Genomic DNA, 13,059 nt, shown 5'->3' with positions numbered 1-13,059 from the left:
ATAATATTTTTCAAAAACTATACCTCATTTTAATTGTTATAAAGAGATCCTTGATGTGTCCAAAACAGAACATCTTTATCCTGAATTCTGCATTATAAATGAATATAGCAAGGTTATGAATGTGTATGAGGTTGTAATCTGAAAAGTAATGATCAGTCATTCTTTATTTTGTAGGAAGTAGTTTTAGAATATTGCAAGAAATAGGTTAGAAACACTAGGTAATTTATAAGGTAGGTGATTTTAGTTTTGAAGACTATTTAATAATAAAATGCTTTATTTATAAAATTTTCATTGTAATCTTCTGAGATTAAGCATTTTACTTTAAAGTGAGGAGAACAGAGGGCATAAAGTATTTTCCAGAAGAATTTTATGTGTGTTACGTATGTTTTTTCTTAAGGGCTGACACTACAAGGTAATGCATTTTGGATATTGCTAGAAGTTTAAGAAATTTACAGAACATAATCCTGCCCTCAAGGATTTCTGGTCCTACTGAAAGAGGCAATTTGCTCCAGAAGTAAGTAATGATAAAAGATGACAAAATACTTGAAGCATTGAACTTTGTGGTATAAAATATAAGTGCTCTAGGGATTTAAAAAATGACAAGATAAATGTAATTATATGAGTAAGGATTATTGGAGGGGAAAAAACTTAACTGGATCCTTAAAGGATAAGAAACATTTGTATAGGTGAATAGGTACTCCAGATATTGGCAAAAGAATACACCCAGACAGAAACATGAAATTCCACTCATTCATCTATTCAATCTGAACTTTTAAAGTCCCTGCTACTGGCTGGGCATTGTGCTAAGCCTTGGGGTTTCAGAGTCAAATCACAGCTGATCCTTGCCTTCCAGGGAATTATAGTCCAATGGGGGAAACAGTCAAGTGATCCCTGAGGATATTAGAATGTTCCAAGTGTCACATTCTAGTAGAGGTAATCACAGGGTTCCACTGAAGCATAGTCAGAAAGCATCTAAATCAGATTGGGCACGCGAAAGGGCAAGAGGAGGTGGATGGTGCACAAGCAGAGGAAATTACATACAAATAAAGGCACAGAGAAGAAATACGCCGTAGAATGGGGTGAGAATATCACTCAGCCTCCACAGTGTTCACAAAATGTTACCTGTGCCACCTGTTTTCCAAAGCATACAAAGGCATCTTCAACCAGTAATGTAGAAGACCAGGTGTTTGGGCTTTAGCCTAAGAGCACAACTAGCTCTTACTAAGCAATCAATTGTGAGAAGTTGTATTTTCGGACTGTCTATGGCACATGCAATCCATCCAGTCCTCTAAGTAACCAATCCTTTACACTTGGATTATGTTGGACCACAAAGAAACTTAGATTATATTAGTTTTGTCTTTCACAAAACTGTCTTCGTTGACACGCACTGAAATATTTTGCCTTCATTGTTGGTCGTGCCAAGAAACATGACCTACTTCTGGAATGTTAGGATGTTGAGGGCAGTACTATGTCATTCAGTGTCCTCTGCTTAAAGTAGGAAAATACCGCTTTTGGAGTAAGAGTTAGTAAGAAGTTTAATTTTCCCCCAGAGTATTTCTCCCTTTTTGATAATGAGAATTATATACTTTTATCCATCACACTTCCCATTTCGTCCTGGTTGTTAGGAGATTCAGAACCAGATTCAACCTCAGTTATAGTAATTCTACTTGGTCTGATATTTGAAAAATTTGAAATATATACTTCTTGGCCTTGATTTTCTCTTTATATTTTATTATTTTATTGCACATGGTTTTATATTTTTTAAGACTCTGCTAGAGATGAGAAGTCTATGCTATATCTGCCTAGCTACAATCTCAGCTGATGAAAATTGCTAGCTGTGCACAGACTGGAAACTTTTAAATCACATAATCGGGCTAACACTAGAAGCAGCCTGACATCTGAAAGGCAGCAGCTACCTAACTTTAGTTCTGCACACCAGTGACGCTTTGCTAGATGAGTGAATGGAAAATATTTTGACTCTTTTAAAGCTGAATGCAGCAAGTGGGGAGAGAAAGAATCACACAGAGAGGTCGAGCCATGAGTAATGGTCATGAGCTGTTCATCCGAGAACAATGAAAACTAGTTGCTGAGGAGACAAGAGATGACCTGGTCATAGGGATGGACTAACAGACGTGTCATTTAGCCGCCATAGCTGCTAACTGTCCCAGAGAAGGCTGCAGGTTTTCATGAGGTCTGACTTTTGAGACTGTCTCTCCCGAGCTTATGTACAATAACTTCTGTACCAGAGGTAAACCGAGGGCCTCTCTCACCTCGACAATCAGAAGGCTACTGCAGACAACCTGAATCCTCAGCATGAAAAGAGGAGGGTAAGGATAGGGACCATGAATAATGGCGATTTACAGTGGAGAAGAGTAGAAAGGATGAGTAAATAGAAAATGCAAGGCCTGAGAGAAGTGACATTTCTAGAAACTGCCTATTTTAATGTCTGAAGATTAACTATGAATGATTCTTTATTTACTAAAATTTGCAGCTCAGCCATAAAAAAATTTAAAAATAACTCATCAGATGTCTTGTCACATGTCTTAATTTCCCTGGGGAGCAAACTAGAAGTGAATGGCAGGAGGGAAAGTCACTTTTTTAATCCAACTGATAAAAAAAAAAAAGTGATTCTGCTACGCAACAACAACAGCCAACAAACAAACAAGCAACACTAAAACAGCAGCTTAACAAGCTGACTTTCTTCTTCACACCCTGACAACCAGGTTGGATTTCTCAGGTATATCCCCGTTTTATACTGGCGATACGTGCTATATTTTATTGATGAAGCTAAAAGGACATTCCACACATTCAAGCTGCTCCTCTTTGGTATCACATAACCAGTTAACCTGGGTATAGGTTTTAAGAGAAGAGGGCTCCCTGATACTTATAGAAGCCCTAAATGGACATATCTGCATGTCCAAAAGATGAGATCAGAGAACTATAAGAGACTATTGCTTTACTAGTGATGATCTTCATTCTGGGGACTTAAGAGAATCTAAGTCTTTTGCCTTATAATCCTAACTTGAAAGAATACAGAATAATTATAAATGCGAATCAAGCCCACAGGGCAATATACTTCAAATCACCATTCTCCACACCTTGCATTACCTACCTACACACTCTTTGGGACCCAGTTCAAATTCTACAGGTCGGGCAGCAGAGCTGTAAATATTTCCATGGGCAAAACTTGCTTTTTCCAAAGACAGGCATGGCTTAGCATGCCGTTTTCTTTCTTTAGAATGTTTAGGAGCAATTATGTCCTAAGGATAAAAGGATGGCAAAGCAAAGGTATTTGCCTGTAACAAGCATCTCATTGAAGCCAGAAGCACGATGTGTGGGTTCACTGGATGAATAACCACGGAGTATAGATTGATAACTTGTAGCGATAAAGTATAAAGGCTCCCAGGGTAAGGTAACTTTATGTTGGTTGCTTGCCCAATTCAGGACTGCAAGAATAAACAGGATCTTTTTCCACCCAAAGTGAATGGATACCACACAGGACAGCACAAACCTACTATAAGATGCAGTGGTAGGTAGAGCTCTAACAATCCAGGGTGCCAGGCATTTTTTCCCCCTAGAAGGTGATTGTGCTTCCTTAATACAAATGTAAGTTGAGAAAGGAGCCACCACACTTCCCTCCTCTTGTTATAACAAAGTAGTAATTGTTAACAATTGAAGAATCATCACTCCTCTCTTGGGACTTTGCCAACTCAGCAAGAGACAATATCCATTTTCAGATGTTATCTCAGTAGTCCATTTCTTAATCCCTTTCAGAAACAGAGTTCCCTGATTTTCTTTAAGGCAAATGAACCCCCTTTGGATGGGTTCTTAGAAGCACCCCACACACACACACACCATTTCCCCTCAAACTGAAAGATAGGCTGTTTCCTACCCCCCATTTCCACCCAGGTTGTTCAGATATGCCTGAGTTTTGTTGCTGAATGTAGAAAGAGTTACTACATGAAATGAAAGAGGCCTCAGGACAGGAAAGCATGAAATTTCAATGGCTGGCAGCCAGGCGATTTTGCCATGTAGAGGGACCCACATCCTTCTTGTGTGGCTGCAGCCAGATTGAGACTAGCAAAACACCTACTGTTCAAACACCACTTGTGCAATACAGCCTATAATGAAGTACTATGACCAGTTGCTTAGAACTGGGTGATACAAACCTAACTGATTCAGATTTTTTCCTGGTTCCTTGTGCAACAAATCAAAGCCATTCTTCCTGCTGATGTCTGTTCTAGGAAACTACACGTTGGGTACGCTGTGCTGAAGTCAGCACGGCTAAGGAGGAGGTGTGAACTAGGCCTGGCAGGATGACGTTGATTTTGGTCGTGGGTCCCAGAGAGGGGGGTCACGCCCACCATCCAGGGGCAAATGTCAGTGCTCTCGGAAGACAGAGGAGAGGGGAAACTCGAGGCCAGAGCCTTATTTGGAGTTTCCTTGGGAAAGGCGAGGCGGGGCAGGGTAGACAGCTTAAGACTGGCTAGTTTAAATAATTCTGGCGGGCTTTGGGCTATAGGGGTGGTCTCTACTGGCTTGGTCCCTGGTCCCAGAGTGACTTAGGGCAAGGGAAATTTTGACTTGCCACGGAAGAGTTAGATAAGGAGGTAGTCGGGGATATAAACTTGGGACTGGCTGGTAAGTATATGAAAGGCACATATGTGGGCAAGTTGTCATTATCTTTAGGAATTAGCTTGCCTGGCAGGGGCAGTCTGTAAGGTCCCCAAATGCCAAAGCATCAAGAAAACCGAGTTGACATAATTGACTCTGAGATGAATGGATGCCAAATAGATAATAAAGAATCTAAGAAGACATAGAACAGTGCATATTTTTAAATATGTCACTTGCCTGGGGCAGTGTATTCAGGATCTTAAACAGTCTTGAGTCCTCAATATCCTTCAGAACATCTCATTTTTTGATAAGAACAACTAGGGTTTTTTCAGTCTTATATAACATGCTATGCAAACACACATCAAAATCCTTGAATTTAACCTGAATGCCTCTCTAAACCCATATATGGAGAGGTTCTAGGGCTGTCAGAGCTGGTGATGACTTTCCTTCATGACTGTGGCTAAAGAGACCTCTGCCCAAGCAGTGATTCTGTCTACACTGCATTTAAATGGGAATAAAGCAGGCGTCTGGGTGATGGGTTGTCTTGGGGTTCTGTCTCTTTACTTTGTAAGCTACCTAGCTCCCCTGCTCAAGGAGAGGCAGCCCACTGCCATCTGCTGGGCTGGCGGGCCTGCCCCCAGGGCCTCCCCGCAGTTACACTGCACCCACTGTCTTCTGGGCCCATACACACTTGGCGTGTGGTCTCACCCCCACGGCACAGCAGCCCCCCCACCCCTAGCTTACGTACAGCTCAGGCTCAGCGGGGTCTGTGTTTGCAACGGAGATTTACGTGTTGAGAGACGAGCTCTTTCCCGGGGCTTCTTTGCTGATGAGCCTATGTTGCCAATGTAATGTTCTGGGTGGACTGTAAGGGATACTAATGAAATAGGTTCAAGGAAAGTGATATTACAACTGAGGCAAGTCCAAGTCTCACAGTCCTGGAAATGGAGGGACATTAGTACTTCTTGGCAGGCCGCTGGTTTGGTTTGGAGCTTGATGTCATATTCATTCTCCTGGCTGCCAGTCTCCTGAAGGAAATATTGACCTTCTTGCTTTAGTTTTCTATATTTTATGAGTTGTTCCTCACTGGATAGGCTGCTTAGTATCAGAACTGAAGGACCACTGGGTCAGGATTACCAGTAGCACTCTGGTTGTTTTCAGTTTCTCTGGTACGTTTTGGTAGGTGACCAAGCCGTGGATTTGGTGTTCCCTCCTCTCTTCTCATTCCTTTTTGGAAAGAGTTTAGATGGGCTGGGGAAAGATATTTGAAGCTGTCTGATCCAATGTAAATGAATCCTGTGGTGGGTAAATAATTTTCCTCCCTCCTTTGCCTCTCCTGGGGTAGTTCGATGAATAATGCTTCTCAAATAAGTTTATAAATATTCCACTAGAGGTAAGAGGAGTATTAAGCTCATAGCAGGTGTGCCATTAATGCTTTAGTGTGTAGGGCAGAGCAAAGAGGAAAGGAATCATCAAAATTTTGTGGTTTCATAGAATTTTCTGGAAGTGAGAGCTGGGAACAAAATACTGAGGGGTGTGGGTAGCAGTGGTAAAGTGTGGGTATAATCTCACAAGATCAAGTCAGGCCATTCCTTCAATGAAGGAGCTTTTTTGGGACAAGTAGTAGGATGGGTTATAACCCCAATTTTTTTTCCAATTATAGTATACATTTATCTTCACTCAGAAAGCAGCATAATTAATCTCACCAAAAATTAAAAAAAATTTTTTTTTTCTTTGCCTATCTCCTATTATCTCAAAGTCCAATTCATAAATTACTCAACTATAGTCTAAAAGTCTTCTTCAGTAATAAATATTCATCTTCTTTAGATGCTATTGCAATTTGATCTTTAAATATCATGTTTTTCAACATATCCTGTTACATTTTATTTGTGAATAACTCAATTACGGTTGTAGTTTCTTTCTTTGATTGGCCTCAACGTCCCCATACTTTTAATCAAAAGCCTCCAGAAGAGTTAAGGAGATTTCTTACTGCCACAGCGCCACCTACTGTTAGGTCAATACAGAAGCAAGATAGCGGTAGCTTAACTTGGACCCACAATTTTGGGGAGTCCTTCTGAGCTTTGGTTTTTATAAAATGCCCATTTGGTTTTTATAAAATGCCAATTTCCTTGTCATTTTGAGAAACTATCACTTCTCTTGATAGCTACTAAGGCTCTTGCTGTGGCATAAAGTCAGCAAGTTATAATAAATGAAAAAAAAAATGTTCTTATTTCTTACTGTTACCTTAAATTGGCCCTGACTTCACCGACTTTGGTTTTCTGTGTCCTATAACTGTAGCAAGGGCTCCAGATTGTGTGGGCAAGGGTTTGGATCTGGCGAAAATAACCTGGGGAGCTTCCAAAGATCCTGAAAAATGTAAGAAAAACCCCCACTTAACACTTTATTTAATCTTGGCTGAAAGGACAAGAGGTCAAATCTAAAACTAGGCTTCGGGGACCATCACACGCCCTGGTGCTGGTGCCCATTTCCTGCCAAACATCGAATCTATCCTCTCTCTTGCTTTCTAACCGTGTTAAGAGTGGGTGATAAACCCAAATTCTTGTCCCTGTGGCTCTGGGGAGAGAACAACGTTTTGGGAGCAGTGAAGTGTTTAAGACACTAGGGCAAGAATCTCAAGGGTTTATTTTTATTAATTTATTATACTCCAAAGCCACCCTGGATCTCCAACAACTGTACAATGCATGTGAAAAGAACAAGAATCTGAGAGTGAAAAATAGGTCATCCTACCCAGAGTGGCCAGGCAAATAATTTCATTTGAAAGTCAAAGTGATTTCTAGATCCTTAGGGTCTGACCCCCACTGACTTTACTTCATATTGAAATAAGTTCCTTTCTCTTGTCCTAGAGACAACAAAGTAGGCAGGCACAGGCACACTGGGGCCCTGCGGCCTTGTCCCCATGCAAAAAGCATAAAGCGACCCAGAGTTTTACCAGGGTCCCACATGACCAATGCTGAGCAGAGGACACTGCTTCTCACTACTTGTAAATGAAATCCAGCACTGGTGTTCGACAGGCAAGGTAAGGTCCCTTTCTCTGACTATAGATCTACAAGAGCTTTAAAAAACAAAAGCCTGGGGGTGTGTATATGGAGGCTGGGCTCCAGGGCAGGAAAAGCTTAGGAGGAGGCGAAGGGACAGGGATGAGGGCAGCTGGTATGGCTTCAGGTCCTACAACAATGGTAGTTTACACCATCCAATCAGCATGAGAGAAATGCCAGTTATCTAATCTGTTGCTCTCTGCTATTTTCGTTCACCATCACCACTTCGGAACTCAAGAACACTATGGTTATAAAGGAGGAGGGCCAGTGGCTTTGGCTTTGAGCCAAAGGCCCTCATTCCAGCTTCCTTCTCAAATTTCCAAATCTGCTGACTCTACACCTTCCCTTCTATAGCACACACAGAATATAGCTGGAGGTAGGGAAGTCAAGGAAAAGTAACATTCACAGAGCACTCTGCTAAGAGCTTTCACATTCACTACCTCATTTAATGTTCATAACAAAAGGAATGTCACTAGGCCAGCGTCAGTGGGAAAGGACTTTTGAGTGGTTTTTCAACAGCATCCTGGGATGAACTGCTATCTTGTTCAGACGGCCTGATGAACAGGGTCACACAGCTTAAAGGCCTGGTTGGCTAGACTTGGGGAAGGGGCAAGAGGTCAGGAAGCAGACTTTTGCTACATTCATGGACTCAATCACTGAGTTAACTGGACCAGACAGGAGCTAAAACACTTTTCACAGGCAGTTTAGTGGGCCCTTTGCAGGAAAACTTCCCAACTCTCGGAAAGACGTGAAAACCTTCTGACTTATTATGGGAGTTGTTCTCCCTTCTTGGGGGTTTAAAGAAAAATGCTTTTAATAGCAGCCTAATCTCCTCCTTTTTATAGGATGTGCTTCTGAACCCCCAGAATAATGCCTTTAAATCTACGTGTAATAGAGAAAAACATATAATTTGTGGGTGAAACACAGAAGTGCCAGATTATTATTTAGTTATTATTATATTGATAAGGTAAAACATTTATTGGGAAGTCTGGAAAATGCCTGAACCTCAATCACCTCACATTCATCAGCATTTCTCTAAGGATCAAGAACCCCAAGGAAGTCATGGAAGAGAAACAAATTCAAAGGACTTTAGAAGCCCAGAGTCATTTGGAGACAAAAGCAGTCAACAGAAGGCTATGTAAACAAGGTGAGAAGACAATGCACTTATCTTCAGTTAGAAGCATGGAGAAAAGTATTCATAGATAATAGAAGCTTAGGAGAACCAGGAGTACAACTTCTCCGTGTTCTGTGGTTTTCTATTGATACCAAATTCAGTACAACTGTTACAGAAACTTCTAAGTACCGTCAACAGTTAACACTACTTCATGATCAAGATGCTGGAAGTGTGACCTGCCTGGTCGCTCAAATTTCCAACTTCCTTGCCCAGAGTGCATGCAAAGAGTTCAATTCCACACTTAATGTATCAAGTAGACATGCAAATGAAATAGGAGATCCAGGTTTCCTGGATCTCCTGAGCTTTGTAAACCTCCCCAGCCTCAGCACATCTGAAGAGCTGCCGAGGCTCTAGGAGCTCTATCTCATGGAAATCACTCTAGGTAGGCCATGGTTCTCTTAACTTCCCACTTCTCAGGCCGTACGCCTGAGCTAAATTTCAGTTAAATTTAAATTAACTTAAAGTTAGTTAAAGTTAAGTTAAATTTAAGGCAATTTAACTTCCTTAAAAATAACGACCACGTTCTAGGAGTTCTTTTTAGGGGGAAAGGGGGCGGGGAGTTATATACCCATCAACTATTTCTTGAATTTAGGTTTGAAGAGTTTAAGTGGAAAACAAAATCTATACTCTTTTCATATTATTACCTGACTTGGGTACAGTTACAGAGCCTTTCTCTATATACAGTAAGCCTATGAAGTGTATGTATTAATAATTATCCCCATGATATAGGCAAACGAACTAGATTCCTTAACAATCTTGTCATCATTTTAAGGTGTATTATATCACACACACACCCTTGCACCCTACTCTTAAGCCACCAGCTCAGAGGCCCTAGTTCCCAGCTACACCGATACGGGGGGCTCCCAGAACACAGCCCCGTTTCGCCACCAGCCCCCTTCCCTCACTGGCCTTTGCCCACACTGGTCTCTCTTACTGGACCTCCTTCCACCCCAGGCCTCCCCTCTCCCAGCTGACCTGTCACAGTCAGACCCCGGTTTAGATGCGTCTTCCTCTAGGAAGCCCTCTTCTATCTCTAAAGAGCCTGGGCCAAGTTGCTTGGGTTCAAATACTGCCCCACCACTGACCAGCTGTGGGAATTTGGATTATGGTTCATTATCTGTCTGTGCCTTTATTTCTTCAGCTGTAAACAGGGAATACAGCTCCCATATTGCACGTGTGCTTTGTGAACAGATAAGTTATGGCAAGTGAGGCATTCCACAGTGTCCTGACACACAGCAGCGCCGTTACTATTACTCTCTGTGTCCCCAGTGCCGGGCACTCCGTCCTGCATCCACATCCTGTCAATCTCTCTCTCCCTGAACCTCTAAGTTTCTTGACTGCAGGGAAGGCCTAGTTCCTGCTTCATGTGTCTCAGTTGCCCAGCATGCTACTTTCTCCACAGGAGGTGTTCAAAAATAAATACTTGTTGAATCGAATAGTGGATATGCTTTCAATTTTCTGACTACTTATGAGTGCACTTTTATGAACTCTTACTCACAGAAAACTATCCCTGGGCCAGTGCTGCCTTATACGCTGAGAGGCTTGAGGCCCTCAGCTACTACCTGGCAACAGACCGTGACGTCAGTACGCAGGACGCAGACCGGACCATAGCTCCAGATCTGCACCCACGGATCAGCTCCCACACGGCTCTCCACTTTCTGAGTCTGTTTGCTCACATGGAGGGGACAAGGGTATACCTCACAGGGCTGCGGTGAGGATTCGATGTAAGATGCTAATACTATGTGTGGAAACACCACATAAGTGGTAAAACGCCAGTCAAATACAGGCAATTTTTACTAAATGCTGCAAATCTGGTAACACTCTGCCAGACTCGGAAATTTCACCTACCCCAAACTAAGCTCAGAAATACCACTTCATCCTAAAATGTATCATCTGAAAGAAGAGAGCAACCACGTGCCCGTTTGCCGACGCTTCAGAAGCCTGGGAGGCTTCGTTCTCTGAACTGGGCTCTCCTCAGAGGCAGAGGAGAGAAGGGTGGGCCGGGTCCCTCCCCACTGCCCCGCCCGGGACTCACCTGTGGAGCTGGTGATGGGCACGAAGGCTGCAGAGTTAAGGCTGCTCTGGAGTCCGTTCAGCTGCCCTTCTGCGGAGGCCCCTCTGAAACACAAGCGGCTTGGTTAGACCTGAAGACAGCAAGGCGAGGTCAACTACAGCCCTTCGGGGCGCTGCCTCTCGCTTCTGCGTTTGCCCCCACCCGCTTCTTTTAAGACTTCTTTCAAGTACAGATGCCATCTTATCAGAAAGGACTTCTACTATCAACCTATCTCCTTCTTCTGAAGTGTTACATGTTTTAAAACTGATTGTCCATTTCTCCCCACTAGAACACAGCTTCAAGAAAACATAGGCTTGGATCATGACTGTGTCCCCAGCACCCCAATACCTATCACAGCACCTGCACCTAATAAGCACTCAACAGATAGCTTGTTTACTGAATGAGTAAATGAAGTTCCTGGTATTGACTTAGATAAATCATAAGTAAAGACATTAAAAAAAAAAGTCGTTTTATGTAGAACAGTAGTTCGCAACTGGGGGAGGAAGGAGGGGCGGATTTAGCCCTTTATCCCTTCCCTCCCAGCAAGGGACATTTGGTGACGCTGAGATATCTGTGGTTGTCACGACTGTGGGGCCTGCTGGCATCTAGTGCGTAGAGGCCAGGAATGGTGCTAAGCCTCTCCCACAGTGCCCCTGGAAAGTGCCCCCAAAGAATATCCTAGTCCAAGATATCAGCTGTGCCAAGGTTGAGAAACCACATATATAGGCACCTCCCCTCATACCAAGTTTTGACAAGAGATAAGACAGAGTATTTTAGATTCTTTCAGCACAGGTTCCCCAGCCGCTTGCTTTAGAAATTCTTACACTGGTCTGATGCCCTACAGACTATGCCAGGTCTTCCTGCTTGCTACAGGTTCTTACAGCTTTGTCATTCTTCCATTTCATTTACCAAAATTATATATATTTTTTCTTTGAAATTTTTTTTTCCTTGACTGCATCTCATGGCATGCAGAACTTCTGAGGGGTCAAACCTGCATGCCCTGCAGTGGAAGAACAAAGGCTTAACCACTGGGCCACCAGGAAAGCCCCTACCAAAACCATGGGACTGTGGGGTAGCTGGGAGCTTAATATCTGTCATCCTTGCTAGAATGTGAGCTCCATGAAGACAGAGATTACTTCAGTCCTACACACTGCTATATACTTAAAATTTCTAGAAGTAATCTGACCCATTGCCCCATAAATACATTATTTGTTGGGCCTGTCTACCTTGATTTCAGTTGACATACAAAAATTTTACCTGGGAGAATCAATAAACACCCTCTTCCAACAACACAAGAGAAGACTCTACACATGGACATCACCAAATGGTCAATACCGAAATCAGACCGATCATATTCTTTGCAGCCGAAGATGGAGAAGCTCTATACAGTCAGCAAAAACAACACCAGGAGCTGACTGTGGCTCAGATCATGAACTCCTTATTGCCAAATTCAGGCTTAAATTGAAGAAAGTGGGGAAACCACTAGACCATTCAGGTATGACTTAAATCAAATCCCTTATGATTATACAGTGGAAGTGACAAATAGGTTCAAGGGATTAGATCTGATAGAGTGCCTGAAGATCTATGGATGGAGGTTCGTGACATTGTACAGGAGGCAGTGATCAAGACCATCCCCAAGAAAAAGAAATGCAAAAAGGCAAAATGGTTGTCTGAGGAGGCCTTACAAATAGCTGAGAAAAGAGAAGTGAAAGGTAAAGAAGAAAAGGAAAGATACATTCATTTGAATGCAGAGTTCCAAAGAAAAGCAAGGAGAGATAAGAAAGCCTCCCTAAGTGATTAATGCAAAGAAATAGAGGGAAACAATAGAATGGGAAAGACTAGAGATCTCTTCAAGAAAATTAGAGATACCAAGGGAATATTTCATGCAAAGATGGGCACAATAAAGGACAGAAATGGTATAGATCTAACAGAAGCAGAAGATATTAAGAAGAGGAGGCAAGAATAAACAGAACTATACAAAAAAGATCTTCATTCCCAGATAATCATGATGGTGTAATCACCCATCTAGAGTCAGACATCCTGGAGTGCAAAGTCAAGTGAGTCTTAGGGAAGTATCAAAGCTAGTAGAAGTGATGGAATTCCAGTTGAGCTATTTAAAATCCTAAAAGATGATGCTGTGAAAGTGCTGCACTCAATATGCC

General features: G+C 42.4%; 1 protein-coding gene across 14 annotated transcripts in view; it reads right to left on the bottom strand.

The window, feature by feature from the left end:
• Window positions 1–13,059, bottom strand: part of TTLL5 (tubulin tyrosine ligase like 5) — a 315,511-nt gene that overhangs the window by 42,188 nt on the left and 260,264 nt on the right. For 11 of the 14 annotated variants that reach the window (XM_020875764.2, XM_020875763.2, XM_020875766.2 and 8 more), the window contains one exon: window positions 10,880–10,962. In XM_020875764.2, the coding sequence (XP_020731423.2) occupies window positions 10,880–10,962 (83 nt within the window). Of the gene's footprint in view, window positions 1–6,858; window positions 6,982–10,879; window positions 10,963–13,059 lie in introns of all 14 variants that reach the window. The other 3 variants (XM_020875771.2, XM_020875772.2, XM_070469660.1) reach the window with 1 other exon arrangement.

Source organism: Odocoileus virginianus, chromosome 6, assembly GCF_023699985.2.
Source record: "Odocoileus virginianus isolate 20LAN1187 ecotype Illinois chromosome 6, Ovbor_1.2, whole genome shotgun sequence".
NCBI lineage: Eukaryota > Metazoa > Chordata > Mammalia > Artiodactyla > Cervidae > Odocoileus > Odocoileus virginianus.
The sequence above is the reverse complement of the archived record's forward strand: the minus strand, read 5'-3'. Positions and strand labels throughout refer to the sequence as shown.